The 18,484-nt window shown below is 41.9% G+C and overlaps 1 protein-coding gene across 2 annotated transcripts; it reads left to right on the forward strand.

Moving 5' to 3' along the window:
• The first annotated feature begins 7 nt into the window (after positions 1-7).
• Positions 8-15,064, forward strand: DUS1L (dihydrouridine synthase 1 like). 2 transcript variants are annotated; one of them, XM_017729803.1, is made up of 13 exons: positions 8-2,110; positions 3,413-3,521; positions 4,423-4,473; positions 6,247-6,299; positions 7,050-7,132; positions 7,296-7,399; positions 8,345-8,489; positions 9,098-9,194; positions 9,562-9,650; positions 10,581-10,747; positions 11,296-11,333; positions 14,309-14,384; positions 14,704-15,064. In XM_017729803.1, the coding sequence occupies exons 2-13, from the start codon at positions 3,506-3,508 to the stop codon at positions 14,853-14,855; spliced, it is 1,071 nt and encodes a 356-aa protein (XP_017585292.1). In that variant the 5' UTR covers positions 8-2,110; positions 3,413-3,505; the 3' UTR covers positions 14,856-15,064. The 2 variants fall into 2 exon arrangements, with proteins under 2 accessions (XP_017585292.1, XP_017585281.1); XM_017729792.1 differs by having other exon boundaries at positions 9-2,110; positions 6,187-6,299.
• The last annotated feature ends 3,420 nt before the right edge of the window (positions 15,065-18,484 follow it).

An 18,484-nucleotide genomic window follows, 5' to 3' on the forward strand; every position in this document is an offset into this window, starting at 1 on the left:
GCCGCCGGGAGGAGCTTCGCTGCGCTCACCGTGCGGTGCCGTTCTTGGGTAATGCTGAGGACGCAAGTCAGCATTGCCAAACGCACCCGGGCCATCCACCCCACTCGTGCTAACAAATCCAGGCGTTTTCCAAATGTGCATGAGTTGAAGGTAGTCAGTCTCGTCCACATTTTAACGTGGTTATATAGGATGACTGAAATCTCATTTTCTTCATCTAAATACCGCTGACAGTACTTAGCTCACAAAGATGTGTGTTTTTCTATTTGTCCCATATTTAGCATAGGATTTGCTGTCGTAACCACAGGGGCCTGGAGCACTGGACTTCTCACAGGGTTTCAGTCCCCTGCACCTCATCTTTAGAGACAGATTACAGTTGGTCTTGTAGAGTCAGGGTGTGTCCCAGATCTGGTACCACTCAACGAGGATCACAGCTTTTTGAGTAGTTCTCTGAAACCCTGAGCTCAGTGTTTAGCTATAGAGGAAGGATGCAAGGAATATAGGACAGACTTCAAAGCATGTGTTGCTTCTGCTTCTGGACTACTTTGTGATGTTTGGGTACTTCACTCTATCCCAAAGAGGGAAGTGGCTTGTGGAGCTGAAGAATAATGCTGGGAAAGACAGCTGTCATGAGCAAAGGAATTACTGATTTCCACATGTGGATCAGTTAAATGGATGAGGACTCTTTACCCTGGAAAAGAAGTGTCTCCCTTGACTGAGGGGAGAGATAAGAGAAGCCTGTGGAAGTATTACTGGCTTGAAGATGATGAATGGGAAACAAGGAAGCGTAGTGGTAGTTATAAACTGCAGAATTCACTACTGTGGGATATACTGGATTCTGGAAGATTACGTGAGTTTAGAAAGCGAATGAAGGAAAACATTTGAGGGTCTTTAGGTGCAACAAACACACCTTCTGCTTCCAAAGTCTTTAAGCGCCTGCTGTTCCCTAGACATCTTGGTGCTGACCTTTGATCTGTCTCAGTACAGCTTTCACAGAATCACAGAATATTCTGAGTTGGAAGGGACCCACAAGGTACATCAAGTCCAACTCTTAAGTGAGTTGCCTATACAGGGATAGAACTCATAACTTTAGTGTTATTAGCACCATGCTCTAACCAACTGAGCTAATCTCAGCATCTTGTACATTCTTCTGGAGGAGGTAGTTTCTTTTGACACAGAAAAATACAAGTGGCAGAAATTCAAGTAATCATAGAAAGCTATGTCACAGATCTTCAGCTCAGTAAGCTGTGTGTCGTGGGTGACATTACCTGAAGAGGATCAGTTGCTGTGAGCTTGCTGTGTTGCCCTTCTTCCCACAGGCCACTATTGGACATAAAGTACAGAACTAACTAATCTTTGGATTGATCTTGTGCAGCAGTCCTTACAGATTTGGTCACAGAGTTTCAGAATTAGATTAGGCAGAGGTACATCTGAGCTTAGCCTGCTCTGAAGATTTGTTTACTGCACTAACATCTCTCATGGCATGGTTGGAAGCTTTCCATAGTTTCAGTCATCTTAGAGAAAGCAAATATTAGTTGGTCATAATTTATGGAGGGCTTTAGGGTTTAAGTAACACCTTCTGCTCAGAAGTATTAAATAGTTTAAATTTTGTTTCAAGTTTATGTAAAGATGTGATGTCACTGGTTTTTGTTCAAAATGGGTTTTAGAAAATCTGTTTAAAAGCATAAATGAGAAGAACAGTCTGTCCTCTTCAAAAAAGAAGCTTCAAATCAACTTATTTTATTAATTTTCTTTTTAGACTGTGCTTTAAATGTAATATTAATTACATTCCATTTAGACTGAGCATTTTACTATCGCCCATGTGTCTCTTTCACATTCCATGCTAATGGGAATTCATTTTAGAGGCAGTGGTGCTTATTGGTATCTAAAAATATTGAGCTGTCTCCAGACCCAGTGACATTATGGGTAACTCTTTCCTTAAGCACCACCTTTCCCTATTGAAATTCTACAGCTGTTTGTTCTGAAGAGGATTTTGAGAGTTGTTTCCAGTTATTCTTGGGTATCACATGTAAAATATTCATCTGATATTTCTTTGCCTCTTGAATGCTCATCTTTCTCATTTTATCATTTGAAGATTGAGGATCTTTAGCTGGTAAGTGTCACAAATTTTGTTTGGTTTTTTTTTTTCTTCATAGAATCATAGAATATCTCAGTTGTAAGGGATTCACAGAGTCCAGCTCCTGCACAGAACAGCCACCAGAATCCCACCAGTGTTGTCCAAATGCACCTTGAGCTCTGGCAGGTTTAGGGCCATGATCACTGCCGTGGAGAGCCTGTTTCAGTGCCTGACCACCCTCAGGGAAGAAACTTTTCCTGATATCTAGCCAACACCTCCCCTGACACAGCCCCAGAGGTTCCCTCAGGTCCTGTCACTGGTCACAGAGAGCAGAGATCGGAGCTGTCCCTCTGCTGCCCCTTGTGAGGAAGTTATAGACTTCTATGTCTATAACTCCATCTCCTCTTCTCTAGGCTTAACATGCCAAGTGACCTCAGCCACTCCTCAGATGGCCCCTCCAGACCCTTCACCATCTTTGTAGGCTCCTTTGGACACTCTTTAATAGCTTTGGATCTTTCTTATATTGTGGTGTCCCAGACTGTCCCCAGGACTTGAGGTGATGCAGCCCCAGTGCAGAGCAGAGTGGGACAATCCCTTCTCTGGCCCAGCTGGTGATGCTGGACCTCATGCCCCCGGGACACAGCTGGCTCTCCTGGCTGCCAGGGCACTGCTGACTGAGCATATTCAACTTGCGGTCAACCAGGACCCCCAGGTCCCTTTCTGCAGTGCTGTTCTCCAGCCTCTTGTTCCCCAGTCTGTCCGTACATACAGAGTCACCCTGTCCCGGGTTCAAAATATGCTGCTTGTCTTTATTAAACTTCATATGGTTGGTGATTGCCTAGCGCTCTGATTGTCAAGGTCTCTGCAGGGCCTCTGTGCCTTCCAGGGAGTTTACAGCTCCTCCCAATTTAGTATCCTCAGCAAGGCTACAAGTCATTTATGAAGCTGTTAAAGAGCTCTGGGCCTAAGATGGAGCCCTGCGGAACCTAGTCATGACCGGTCACCAGCCTAATGTCATCCCAGTCCCTATAACCCTCTGCCCTTCACTCATGAGCCAGTTGTTCACCCATCACACTATGTGTTTATCCAGCTGTGGCCTGGACATTTTGTCCAGAACGATCCTGTGAGAAACAGTATCAAATGCTTTACTGAAGTCCAAAAGGATTACATCACATGGCTTCCTTTCTTCATTTTGAGAAATAGTGTTTGGTATTATTAACTGTGCATATTTGCCTGTTTTTTGTAGCAGGTAGTTGCTTCATAACTACATCGTAACATGCTGTCAGTATTTGAAGAAAGCTATTGCCTGATTATTCCACTTCTCTTTGGTTTTCACAGTTCTGTGCCAATGATCCTGAAGTGTTTGTTCAAGCAGCACTGTTGGCTCAGGATTACTGTGATGCCATAGACCTAAATTTGGGTTGCCCCCAGATGATTGCAAAGAGAGGTACGTGCAAATCTGAACCCTGGATAAGCAGAGAAATAGCAAATGGTGTTTCAAATGTGAATGTTGGCAGTAAAATATCAAGAGGCCCAAACCAAGCCTTGGGGTGGGGCTGCAGTACTGCTGAAGTCAGTTACACCCAATAGGGTAGCAGGTAACGCTTTGTAGTACCTAAACCAAAAATTAGGTATAATTAATTCAAATTTCTCTTAAGTGACAGCTCCTGTGTCTAGAATATCCTTCAGAAACAGTATCTTTAGTAAGAGCTTGATTTTCTTTCTGATTTCAGTTGCTCAAACAGCCTGTTTCTGAAAAACTGCACTTAAAATTACATCATTCAGACACTTAGGATCTCCTATTTCCCTGGTTCTTGCACAGAGTTTTTTCACAATAGTGTAGAAGAGGATGACACCTGCTGAATTCCTTAGATACCGCATGTTTGAAAACCAGAACCAGTGTTTGAAAAGTTTGTATCAGTTAAGGTGTTGAGAAAAGATTTGTTCAGTAACTGCCCATTGTTCTTCTAAAATATCTTTCAAAGACTAATAGGAAATGATCAGTGGTGCAAATAGATCTTTCAGTCTGATCATCTTTTATCCTAATGGGATTTATTAAATATCTGGTATAAACCCTTAGAAGTTGGACTTTGAGCTGCCAGTGTCAACATATCAGCCTTTGGGAGTACCAGTGAAAGTAGGGCACGGGGATTTCTTGTCCTTGTCTGTCCTGTAAATCTAGGGTGAACAGAATGATCCGACTCTTCCAGTTGGGGCAGGACAGAGCAACTCTATTTCTACCAGTGAGGCGTATGAGTGTCTGGATCTTTCTTTGTGAGTGTTTATGAAAACTGTGCTTCAGGATCTTACTCTTCTGCACAAGTCTGTCATATGCTATTTTATCATAGGTCACTATGGAGCATTTCTGCAAGAGGAGTGGGATCTTCTTCAGAGAATGAGTAAGTATTTAGAGAGGGAATAGGATGAACTAATTATTGAGAGGAGGTTAGGGATTTTGGGGAAAAGGAGGTGCATCATGTTTCTTTGGGCAGAGTTGTGCTTGGGTTTTGAAGGGGTGGTTGCATTCTTTTTTTTTTTTTCCTTTTTTTTTTTAATTTCTTAAGGTATTCCAGTGGCACCGTCAAGATACTTGGTGGTATCCCACTGCAAACTCATACCAGATCTGCTAAAAGACTTTCGTACCTGAAACAGACTGCAGGTGAAAGAGAGTCAACTAAGTTCCAGTCTCATATGATAGCTTAGTGGCTCTCCAACGCTAGAAACAGTAGAAGTCCCAGTGCCTTACTTTTTAACTTTGAAGTTCTCAGGTGCCAAGAGTCATGTTTCTGCTTGAAGCCACAGTTGCCCCTCACAGTTGCCCCTTTCTGATCAACTCCATGTATTCTTTCTGTCCACAGCATAGCAAATTATGCCTTTCTTCTCCTAATTGTTTAGGTTGTTTTCAGGCTATCCATAGCTGTTGTGAACAGTATCATATTTTTTTAAGAAGTACATTTGGAACTGATATACAAAGCAAGGTTTTGGTCATTTTGTAGAACTGAGAATGTGCCTTCACCCCACTTCAAAGCAAGTGCTGGAACCATGCAGATAGAGAGTCTTATTTCTGTTTGCATCCCTGGTAGTCTGGGGAATTTTGAGTGATGTTTGGCACAAAGACACTGCTGAGAGCCTGGAAGATAGACAGTGCTTCCTTGCCCAGCATGTAATGTGACTGTTGAGAAATATGCAAATCAGAACAGCCTCAAGGTATGAAGAGAACCCAGATCATCAAGTTGGGTGAGAACCCAGGCTGTCTAGTAAGAGAGCTGTCTTAGGCTGTCCTCTTCCTACTTCTTTCCCCCGCCGCCTTTAAAATGGTGGAACACTCTTTTCTGCTCGCAACTGTATACACCTTGCTTGCTCCTTTGAAAGGGTGATAGGAAGTACCTATCATTAGAGCTCGTAGGATTTGGATTAGAAGACCTTCCTACATTGTACGTCCAAGCTCTGGAAGAGAAGAGAATTTCAGTCACACCATTACTCAGTGTTTTCCGGTTGGCTCTCTTTGTTAGTTCTCTTTTTAGTATTTTTGTGATTCCATGAACTGTGTAAGACTGGGAGTTTAACATGTTGTTCTAGATTTCACCCTGACTCTATAACCTACATTTACTACTTGATTGCATCCACAGCCTACCTCACTTGATAAGCCTTTGTGTGCCATGGATAAGACTCTACTTATGATTATTTGGGTGATAATTTGCAAAGAAGTGAAGCACTTTTTGTAGGAAAGGTAGACAAGCAAATGTTAATGTTGGAGGAGTACAATAGCCTGTGATGGTAATGAACTTGTATCAATAATTAAATTGTGAGGGGGTCGTCTTTGAAAGTGAAGGCTTGATGCAGTGGAAATGTTACGGCTATTAAATGGGTGACTATTTTATGGCACCTTGTTGGGATGCAGATTTTGTGCTTCATGTTTGTGTTATTGTTATGTGATTAAACTATGCAATAAGGACTGCAGAGGACACTGCTGATTTTTTAAGCTGGGAGAACTGCATAGCATTAGCTTCTCAGGCTTTTTCCATACCACACCCAGTATCAGATCTTGAGGAGAGCAGACACTTTTCATAGCATTGTGCAGCCCACTTACCTGTCTTTTCAATCTTTCTCAGTTTTACTGGCTAACGAGAAGCTCTCTGTTCCCATCACATGCAAAATCCGCGTTTTCCCAGACATTGACAAGACAGTGAAGTATGCACAGATGCTGGAGAAAGCTGGCTGCCAGGTAAGAAGGCAGCTGCTCCCTCTACTCTTGCATTGGCCACGTATCTTTGTTTAAAGTATCTGATGACCAGTTCTTGGTATACTGTGGAGATGAATAGGCTGCATTACTTTGCAGACAGAGCAAGCAGGACGCAGACAGATTCTGTGTGTTTGCAGTCCTAGGCCACAGGTCAGTAGTGTGGTACAGAAGACATGATGACATCAGAGTCTCTTGTAATCACTGCACTGTGCAGCGTCCTTCACTGTGGTTGAGCATCTCAATCTTCACATAGTGCTGCAGGAGGCAGTGTGAATGCATGAAATCCACAGTACTGTAGGAAAAAAAGGGTATCGAAAGGTATCACTACAAGAAATAGGCAGCCTTCTAGGATTTAACTCCAGTTAAATTGGAAGAGATGGTATGTAGTTAGAGACAGTATTGACAGTATTTGGACCTTCTACTGAGGAGAAAGCTAGATCAATATATCACAAGTTCTAAAGCAAATCACAAATGGAATCCAGTGCAAAAGGAAATCTGTAGGTTCTCCCGTGATACAATCATATCATGCCATGGAGTAGCAAGATGAAAGGAGCCTAAGACCATGCCACAGTAGGTAAACTGCTGATATCTTTCTGTGTTGCTAAACTCTGTGCACTGTTGAAATAGCAGCAGGAACTCAGTGGCAGCGTAGGGGGTGAATGAAAGTTTTTGTCCGTGGATTTATTCCAGTAGTTCATACACGTGGAAAGTAAATGTAATTTTGTGTTCCAGCTGCTGACTGTGCATGGCCGTACTAAAGAACAGAAAGGACCACTTGCTGGTGTGGCATCTTGGGAGCACATTCAAGCTGTAAGGTTAGTGAGCAGTACCAGTCTTAGTGGATTCCTGCTAACACTTTGGATTTGAAGCAGAGTGTACAGTGGCACTGAAGAGCAAACAAATTTGTGTGACAGGAGGAGAATTTCTGGGTTGACTCTAATTCTCAATTTTATGCATCTGTTTTATTCGCTGGTATAGAAAAGCTGTAAACATCCCTGTATTTGCAAATGGAAACATCCAGTGTCTCAGAGATGTGGAAGAATGTATCCGTAAGACAGGAGTACATGGCGTCATGAGTGCAGGTAAAGAAAATGAACTTTTACTCATAACAGATGGGACTACAAATTGTTTCTTTTTCTCTTAGCAGCCCCATATATGTTTATTAAAAATTTATATCAGATTGACTTGGTGAACAGCTGTGCTTGACAGCTGAGTGGACATTCTCCCTCCTCTTAAACTGGCCATCTCATACCAGGACCAGGAATCACTTAAAATTTGTAAGAATTGTTATGTTGGACTTGCAGTACCATTGACTAGACAGCTCAAGTCTAATTACTTGACAAAGGCATATGGGGCTCCTGTTGTTCTGGAATATTTTTGTGGCATCGGTTAATCAGTGGAACAGTTTTTGAATAGTTCTCGATGAACTAAGTGCATCTGCAGATTAATATTCCTGCAGGTGGTTCGTGTTGGGTTGGGACAAGAAAGAATTGACATAACTTCCTAGAGGAAGAACTAGGATAGGCATCAGAAAGAGCTTCTAATCACTCACACAGTTAAAGAGGGGTTGTAGAATCTTGGTTTTAGAAAATACTGGTTAACAAAAGGCTTGTGAAGCCAGTAGAGAAAAGAACAGTGAGAAGCTGTATCTGTGAACTTAGGCCAGACAAATATCAGTACAGGCATAAGGCAAGACACCTGTCATATTAGTATTTAACCACTGGGCAACAAAAGCAGTGATTTCTCTCTTTACTAATTGGTCTACTGTCTTTGTGTCAAGGTTACATGCCTTTCTAGAAACTGTAATTAGGTATGAGCTGTTTGGCGCAATTAGGAGTTGTATACTGAAATACGGTATCCTGAGGTCAGGCTAGACTTTCAAGGACCCTGTGTTCCTCTTGTGAGTATGTGGGTGATGTGTCTGTGGCTGCAGAATCACAAAAGAGATTATCAAACTGCAGAGCAGAGATTTTGGCCTTTTTTTCAATCCTGAAATGAAAGTTTGAGTATTTCTTTTTGTTCCCTAGAAGGTAATCTTCATAACCCAGCTTTGTTTGAGGGTCGGAACCCATTGGTGTGGGAGATGGCGGAGGAGTATCTGGAGATAGTGAGGAAGTACCCTTGTCCATTGTCTTATGTTAGGGCTCATCTCTTCAAGCTCTGGCATCACACGTGAGTATCTCCATAGAACTCCTAATGTTTTCAGGGCTCATTCTGCTTAGTAAGTGTCTGAGTTTTCTGGACAAGGATTTGTTTGGCCAGAATGAGTATGCTGCAAGGTTTTCTTTCCTGGATCTGGCTGGAGAGGGTGTGGGCCGAGGCCTTTACCCTTCACTTCATATCTGGGAAACGGCGCATGGGGAATGAACGAGTTGCCACAAGATCAGCCAGGGCATGAGCTCACAGCACACCAGTGGCGATGTGGAAATTGCCCATATGCATACACACACTTCATGGCAAACACAAGTTAACTATCTTCTTGTTCATTGTGAGGCAAAGCGCTGTGGCATATATTGTGGAATAAGAGCATAGCTGTGGGCAGTTACTGAGAGGCAGCTGATGCAATGTACATTCGTGTTAGCTTATGTCAAAGTACCTTGGTTGTCTGCCAAGTATTTATCTAGAAGAGAGATATGTGTGCTTTTCTCTGGACTTACAAGGAAGAATATAAGCTTCTACCAAAGGCAAATGCATTGGGGAAAGTGTATAAAATGCTTTTATAAAGTTATTTTTAGTTGATCTCAGTCTGAATATAACTTGATGTTTGGGATTTGCCTCAGGCTTCAAGTTCACCAGCAGCTGCGTGAAGAATTAGCAAAAGTGAAGACTCTAGAGGGTATTGTAGATGTCAACAGGGAGCTGAAACTGCGATGCCAGGTACCAAGATAGGCCCTAATTTCCCAGAACAGCACTGCCTGCACTTGGTGGGAATGTACCAAGTATGTCATGCAGTTGACATCCATTAATCACTTCTCTGCCGCTTTGTGCCTTACTAACCTTGATATTGGTAGCTTACTGCAGTAGCATCCCCTTTAAGCCTGGACAACTTTACATGGGATAAAGTTGATTTAGGAGTTACAAATGTGCTTCAGTTCATCTGTCTTAGTAGATGGTTTTTTTGCCTGTATGTAACTGCCAGTAATTGTTAGCTTAAATTTCAGTTTGTGATTTCCTGGAGTTTGAAGTGTTGTTTAGTGTATTTCCTGACAACTCCAGGAAAACTGACTGTAACTCTATGCTGCAGGAAGAAATAGCTAATCAGAAAGAAGGAGAAAAGCCAAAAGAAGGATTGCCTTTTTTCCACTGGATCTGTCAGCCATACATCAGGCCAGGGTGAGTTACCTATTTTGATACTTACAGGTACGCATAGGCCTTTCCCACCCATACCATCAGTATCAGACATTGATTCTGTTCTAGGAGCTTACATTCATTAAAAAAAAAAAAAAAAAAAAAAATTCTCTGTCTTAACAAAGCTTTCATTAAAGGTTAGGTTCTCTGCAAAACAGATTTGAGTAGCGCTAAAAGACAGCCACATCAGAAATCAGCTGTGTTTTTTACTAAAGTATTAATAGAAATGCAGTTTTCTGAGGAAGTTAAGACTTCGGATTATTTTTGTTCTAGTTTGGTTTTTTCCTAGTTATTGCGTTGTTTGTGGGGATGTTGCTCACTGTTTGCATCTTCTCCTTTGGATCCTCCTCAAATTTCTCTCTCTCTGGAAAGTAAAAATCAGGAATCCCACTGCAGCTCAGAACAAGAACCTGATGTGCACTGAATATGCTACCTGACAGTGCTTTATTGTTACATGCAACATGAATGTTGCTGGTAACTGCTATGGTAGCAAAGATGAGAACTAATTTGTGTTCTATAAAGAATGCTTGTAATGTATGGACAAGTTTTTCAGATAGCTTATTCCCCTTCTGCTGAAAATTGGGCTGAAGAAGAGAACAAGTGTGTCAAGATTAATACTTAAGTAAATACTTTAAAAAATTTTTAAGTAAAACCTAGGAATAAGAGGTGCCTAATTACACTGGCCAACTTTAATTGGCTTTCCAACTGATATATCTGATAGTGTGTCTGCTGTTAACTGCCAGAGTTAACCAAAAAAGTTAGTTTTTTCTATCCCACTTCTAAGGGCAATGACACTTCCTTGTAGCCATGACAGAAAGGTTTATGGTTTACCCAGATTTCTGTAAACCAAAATAATGGTCAGGGAACAGCTACTTCTTCCCTCCAGCCACCTTACAATGAAAGTCACTGTTTCAGGCCAAAGGAGAGATGCAGGGAGAATGGAGACAGTGGAACTGAGAAAGGTGTGAGAGGAAAACGTGCTCTGGAAGAAGAGGAAGATGGAAATTCTGAGCTTCTGTCCAAGAATAAACAAAAAAAGAAGTTAAGAAATCCAAATAAAAGCTTTGATCCATCTTTAAAACGTAAGTTCCATTTATTGACATAAATGTATGGAGAGTTGCTGATACCACCTTTGACATAAACTGCTACTAAGAATTTTCCTTGCTTGTGTATTTGTAGAAAATTCTTGAAAAAGAGGGGGAATTGTTGGGAAATTTCAATAGCAGGCAATGTGGTTCAAATAATGTTCACTAGTAAAGGAAACAAGGATCAAAGTAGTAGGTCACTGATTCTCTCTAAGCATCTTTTAAAGATTAAAATTGTTTACAAACTGAATTGCAGCTGTCACTAGCATTTGAAATGGAAATTTTGTATGAATTTCAAGCTGATGTCCTCCTGTTTTATGCTTGACTCAAGGATTAAAATTCTCTATGTTTGGATTTATCTTAGAGGCACTTAAAAATTCAAAGTATCTTTACCTTAGGATTGTTATTTGAGGTACTGTATTTTTATTTCAAAAAGACTCTCTGGCTAGAAAAGCACCAGGCTTTGTCTGGTCCTGATTTTTTTTTTTTAACTTCTTCCACATAAAAATACCATTGCTGAAAGCAGCTTTCTCTCTCTCTCTCAGCCAAATATGCAAAATGTGATCAGTGTGGAAACCCTAAGGTAAGTCAGTACAAGTGTCCATAAAAGCATTTCCGTTAAATGGAATTTAAATGACCACGCAGGGGTCAATCGTGCAATGTCTGGATGAAGATAAGTGACAAGTGGTGTCCCTCAGGAGTTTGTATTGGGACCAGCACTGTTCAGTGTCTCCATCAATGATGTGGACAGTGGGATCAAGAGTGCCCTCAGCATATTTGCATATGACACCAAGCTGAGTGGAGTGGGCCATCCAGAGGGACCTGGACAAGCTCAAGCAGTGGCCTGTGGGAACCTCTGAGGTTTAACAAGGCCAAGCGCAAGATTCTGCACTTGGGTCAGGGCAATCTGGGTATCAAATCCAGCCTGGGGGATGAACAGACGGAGGGCAGCTCTCCCCAGAAGGACTTTGGCATGCTGGTGAATGAGAGGCTGGTCATGACTCAGCAATGTGTACTCACAGCCCGGAAACCACCTGTGTTTTAGGCTGCATCAAAAGCAGCGTGGGCAGCAGGTCAAGGGTTGGGGGGATTCTGTGCCTTTACTCTGCTCTTGTGAGACCCCCCACCTGGCATACTGCATCCAGCTCTGGGGCCCTTGGTGCCGGAGACCAACATGGAGCTGTTAGGGCAGGCCCAGAGGAGGCTACAAAGATGATCAGGGGATGGAGCCCCTCTGGCACGGAGACAGGCTGAGAGAGTGGGAGGTGTTCATCCTGGAGAAGAGAAGGCTCTGGGGAGCCTCACTGCCCCTTCCAGTGCCTAAAGGGGATTTAAAGACAGCGATGGACTTTTCAGCAGGGCCTGTTGCAGTAGGACAAGGGGTGATGGGTTTAAAGTAAAAGAATAGATTCAGACTAGATATACCTTAGATGAGAAGTCATTTTTTGTAGTGAGGCAGTGGCCCGGGTTGCCCAGAGAGGTTGTGGATGCCCCATTCCTGGAAAAATTCAAGGTCAGGTTGGACAGGGCTCTGAGCAACCTGATCTAGTTGAAAATGCCCCTGCTCTTTTTGTAGGGGGTTGAAGTAGATGACCTCTAAGGGCTCCTTCCAACCCAAACTATTCTATGATTCTATTCGTTATTCAAAATCCTGAGGTGGGTCCCTGCCAGTGCCCAGTCACGCCAGGTGCATGTCAAGTCCTGCTGATAAGTGTGTGTGTGGGGAGGAAAGTCCATACTTGGGCAAAAGCTTTTTAACCATTAACTGTAACCAGTCTCTGAGGTTGAAGGTGCTGCACAAAAATCGCTAACATATATAGGTTCTTTGAGAGAATTTGCCTTCCTTTCCAAAAAAAGTGCAGTCTTACTGCTGCGGAGGGTGTTTATTGTTAAGACAGTTGAGTGAGTTAATTGAACTTCCCAAGATATCTTGGAAACAAATCTCCAAACTTCCACACATGTATGATGTGTATTTTACTGTGAAATGAAAAACAAACCCCCTCTTACAATGGTTAGTGGTGAGTGGAGTTTTTCTGCAAAGTGAAAATTTGAATAACTGGTGTGGTTCTTAATGTACTAATAAAAATACTTTAACTGTCATCCCAGTACAGCCTGTTGTAAGTGTCAGGCAGTATGTGCAGCTCTGGTTTGTGTTGTGTTTGGATCTCTGCCTTTATCAAAACAAGCATAAGCACCTTCTCATCCTCTGTTCTGCCTCTGCAGCAGATTAACATTGGCTTTCACTATTAGCAATGTGAAATGAGGCAGCTGGTTTACAGGTTCTGTATTGAAATTTCAAATACTGGATATTTGCAAAGGGTTGCTTTTGCTTTTGTTTATTTTTTCCCTTGAGGAACATAGCTGTTTGCTTGACAGGGTGGTGTTGCTGAGCTGTGTGAGCAGAGTGTATTTATTGCTGCTAATATACCTGTAAAGCAGGGTGTAAAATGCAAGTAATTTTGTGTTCCAGCTTAAAAATTAGCATTACACCTCGAGGGTGGGGGAGCCTGCAACACAAGCATGTGATGTTGCTCCCTGTTGTAACACTGTTACTGCAGTGCAGCAGTGGAAGCCAGCTGGGGCTCAATTTGAAGCTGCAGCTACTGAAGAAAATAGGGGTTTTTTTGCTGTGTTCATTATAGGGAAAACATTGAGCACTGGGCTGGGCTGCTTTCAAAGCCATCCTGTTTCATAGCTAATCCAGGTGTTGCTTGGTGCATAAACCAGGATTGTCTGCAGCAGGGCTTAGACTTATTTTTGTTTTGCTCTTGCATCACTGTAATGTTGCAGGCAGCCCTTGAAATCTTCCAGCTAGGCCTGTAATTTATTTTCTTCCCCTAGATTATGCATGTCTGAGCTATGTCATGAAATGGGGTGGGGGGGGTGTGGAGAAGAAGAAGGAGAAGGAATTCAACTAAAGCCTCCCTAAACATGTAGGATTTTTTAACTGGGGTGGAGGGAGCCACGCTCAACATCACCCCTCTTTCTAAAATGTGTGTGAGCAAAGCACCCCAGAGACCAAGGCTCGTATAGCCACATCATCAGTTAGCCAAGACTCAGCTGCTGCTGTCCCCTAAGGATCATACATTATACTTTAATTAATACACAGGTGTATTTTAAGATGCAAGTAGGGAAGTAATTCTAGTTGTAACATATTTTAGGCATAGCTGCAAATGGTGGCATATGTCAGGCACTGTGTTTCATGTTGCAGGGAACTAGAGCAAGCTCACAAGCACCAAATGTGCTCATGCTTGTTGCAAAGGGTTTATGGTTTGTGCCTGCTTGTAGTGGGTAACTCAGGCTGCCCAACAGGCTATGGGGGTTGCACAAGTTGAATGTGGATTGTTTTTTGGTTGGTTGGAGTTTTTTTGTTCTTTATGTGCAAACAGTCGATAGCCCCCAATATGACATCAATGCTGTCATATTCATTAGGCTGAGTACATGTTTTTTTTCCCGAAGATCTGAAAGTGCAGAGCTGTATTGCTACTTATTATAGTAAACAGTAATAATTTTCATTTTTACTGACACAAGCTTCTTTATACTGCTATCCCAACCCAGGGTAATAAATGTGTGTTTAATATGTGCCGAGGATGCTGTAAGAAAAGAGCATTCAAGGAGACAGCAGATTGTCCAGGTAAGTGTATCTAGCCTTACCAGGCATCAAGCAAACATTCTCATCTGCCATGTATATTCATTACTTTAATCTTTACGTTATGGGGTGTAGGTAAGTGTTAAAACAGACATACATAGCTGTCTAAAAGTTTATGGTACCATTTTAAAAGACTGCTCTTCCTTCTCTGTATGTTATTTTTCCTGCTTCCAAAGCCTCAGGATTCAGTTTCCAGTCTGTGAGGACCCATTCTTTATAAGAAATTAGGTATTCTGTTTACCACTGTCGCCATCTCATTTCAGGATATTGGTTTGGGTTTTTTTCCCCCCTTTTGCTTTTTCAGGTCATGGATTACTTTTTAAGACCAAGTATGAAAAATCCCTTTCATGGCAGCACAGTCAAAGAGGAATTCAAACCGCAGAGATCAGTCAGAGAGGAGATGCAGAGGTGGGGGAGACAGCAGTGCTGAAGGAGGCTGGTGACAGTACAGGGTGAAGCTTTGGAAATGAACAGTCCAAGAGTTCCTGCCAGACCACTACTTCCCTGGGCCAAAGAATGTGTCATCTCCAGCTCACTGTCAGCTGCGTGAACTTGTTCCACATGATTACGTTCTGGAAAAGTTTTACTTAAGTAAAAAACTGCTTACTCAGGGAATTATCCTGCATTTGAAATAAAAGAAATGCAATTAAATGCCTCATGCTGTATTTTAAAGACTGAAAATGCTGCATTTTTGGGTGAGGGCAGTTTCTGTAAGCTCCCATTACACTCTGCCTCCTGTATGCTCATTAACCCTTCATGTTCTGTTTTTAATACTGGGGACTAAATTTATTGTATTAGAACAGCCTTCTGGCATGCAAAAAATAGCAATGTCAGTGACTTCCTCACTAACAGAAAATGTGTCATATCTGTTAGCGTTTTAGTAGGCCACATTTTCAATGCAGAAGGAATGCAGCAGTACTTGGAAAACTGTAAGATCTTGATATATCCACATTAACAATTACTAGTTTCTTACAGTATGACGAAACTTAACTGTCTTCCATGAGCTAAAGGTTGGGGGAGGATGAAATCTCTATTTTAACAGAGAGGGTTGTCTAAAAATATGTGGGAAGTTGGAACCAAGTCCATGAACATTTCCCTGCTCAAGGTCTCCTACTTCATTATGTTATCATTTGTCTTTTCCACCTGATAAATTCTGAGAGGTGTGACAAAACCAGATGCAGGTCTACACATGCCTCTTTTAAAGATGGGAACTTGAAACCACCTCTCCCACCTCCTGTGGAAATAGTCCACTTCTTCCCTTGCATAGGCATACATGCTAAAGCTGTCAAGTATTTTGAGTTCTCTGGTCTATTCCCCCCTCTTCTAGTAAAAAAGCTAAATATTCATTATCCTAGAATTTCAAACTGTTTAACTGATCTCTTCCCATTTACAGTTTCCCAAAAATATCAGAAAGCTCAGTCATTCTCCTGCTCACTGTGCCAGAGAAAATTTACAAAGTCCAAAAGGTGAAACAGCCAGTTCCAACACATGAGAACTGGGGCTGAGTGAGAGATTTGGCTTATCTTCTTACCCACACAGAGAGATTTTAGATCACACCTTCCTCTCACAAATACAGTCTCATCACAGAATCACCAGTGTGAAGGAACAATCAAGCTGGCTTAAGGCTCCTAAAATTCAAGAGAGGTCTTATGCTTGAGAATGTTAAGTGGACACCCTTCTATAAAGAATTAGTATTTAAGATATATTTGTCCCTTCCTCCATCCCAAGGCATTTCTTAACAAGCACAATGGAGAAAGCAGACAGACCTTATATTGTTCACCCCTGTCCATGGCATGGCTGGAGGCTGCCACACTCCTGACAAGGGCAGGAAAATGGCTCAGTTTGGCACTGCAACACAGACCCACCTCTGTGCATCCAGCTACAAATCACCATGCTAATGGACAAAAGTTTCAACCTGAACTTTCAACAGCCATGCTAGAAGATGCCAACCTTGCAGTTACTAAGGCAAAGTTGTCCATATGATCCATGGCTCACTAACCAGTGATTGTGAACTTGGAGGCCCAATTACAACATGAGCAAAGCCAAGCCAATTACTGTTCACATTGGGCACACCTGCATGAACAAGGGATTACTTTCAGGCTAGGCAATATATACTAATCATCCTGTTTAATCAAAAAATTGTAGTCTGCCACCTTGGCAAGGTTATGACCTATTTTGTTTCTGTTTCACAGGCCCTTAAGGAGATACACACAATTTAGTTTTAATGGAGTAGGGGGAGGAAAAGGCAGTACCCTGAGTGTAGAATGATGCTGAAAATGATGCTCAGTCTTCAGGTTTGAGGGGAAATGGATTCTCATATCTAAATTATTTTCAGAGGCACACAAGAAAAAGTTGGGGTATTTCACCTGACAAAAAAGAAAGCCAATTGCCTTTCTCTGACAAATAGGTTATGAAATGAGATATGAGAAAAATATTTTTAAAAATTTTAAAGACAAAAAGTGCATCAAAACAAAGACTGAAACTCCGAGATTTCAGTACGTATTTAGGGGGTACAAACTTTATGTGCAGAGGGTTCACAGTTATATCGACTACAGGCACAGGGAGTACAATAGTCAAAGCTAGCGTTGAAGGCTTAGATAAGTGAAACAGTAGTACCTGTAGGGTCAGGGACAAAAACAATATCCAACCTGATCTACCACCTAAGCCAGATTTTTCAGGTCCTGCCACTTGAGTTCTTATTTGGATTAGACCATCTCTTGCTAATGCAGCTGCCCTTCAGTCTGTAGGTTTAATAGCTCTACTGAAGCCTAAGCTTGAATTACTTATTTGCTGTCAAGAAACTTAACTGCATTATGAATTTACCAAGCTTCTACTTAACTGAATCTTGTACATTTTCTCTTAGAGCTTGACATGCCCTAGTAGCCAGTTTCTCTTCTCCTTCTAATTAATTTAGCCTGATCAAGTTATCCTAGAGAGAATCTAAAGCTACATAGGAACCCTATGAAATGTTGAATGGAGTTCAGAGATCCATAGGAACACAGAAGCCAAAACAACATTTGTTTAAGTACAAAACTCATTTGCAAAGTAGACAGTAATCCTTTCCCTATTCCCTAACAGCATGAGAGGAAGCAGAAGTCAGTTCCACACCAGTGTGGCGTTTTTCACCCTACTGCAAATTCAGAGCTGATGAAATACCGGAGAAGTGAAACATTGACTTGTCTCAGCCTCAGCTGTCACAAGCAGGTGGTATAAAAAATACTAAGAGCACTGTCCTGTGCAGCACACTGCTGCCCCACTGCTATCTGCATCATATAAAGAGTAATGAAGAAGATGGCAGAAGAATCTCAAATAGTCAAATTAAGTTGGCTGAGACTTTAAAAGAAAAATAAATCAGTGCTTGACAAGCACTTTCTACTGATACACAATAGGTCTTAGTCAGAAGCATTGTTGCTCTGCTTTTATTATTAATTATGCTATTATTAAAGTTTCCTCGTTTATTTTTTTCTGAAAGTTTATATTGCATTGCATGTATCAGAAGTAATACCTTATTCAGTGGCAGTTTTGGGAGCTATCCAGAGGATGGAACAATGCTGAGAAATTGCTGCAGAGTCCCAGGAGAGATGTACAGATCACACCCACATGGCTTGGGGCAAAGACCAAGCTGGTATTTTCCTCCCTCACCCACTGACACCTTTCAGCCAATAGCAGCTCACAGACAACGCTGCACCAGTCATGGTCCATAACCACCTCTTACAGACCTCCCCCTGCAAAACCTGGCAGCACAGACCACTGTGCTTGACAAGTTCTGGGCAGATAATTACCAATCACCCCCAACTACTCTAACACAAATCTCATAATGGCAGTTTCTACATTACCACTAAAAGTGATTGTGCTAATTAAAACTGCCTTGGCCAAAAGAACAAGGTTCTTTCCAACTGTTTTTCCTTTATTCCTAGCAAGGTCATGTAAAGAAAGCAGGATTTGCACTGCATGAGGAACCTGTCATGACCTACCACTGGCATTTCCTTAACAAAAAGGTGCTGCACAAGTTCATGAAATCCATATGAATTAGTTCCTCTGATCATATCTTAGACATACCAACATGCTACACATCTCACAAAACT

This window comes from Corvus brachyrhynchos, unplaced genomic scaffold (assembly GCF_000691975.1).
Source record: "Corvus brachyrhynchos isolate BGI_N302 unplaced genomic scaffold, ASM69197v1 scaffold340, whole genome shotgun sequence".
NCBI lineage: Eukaryota > Metazoa > Chordata > Aves > Passeriformes > Corvidae > Corvus > Corvus brachyrhynchos.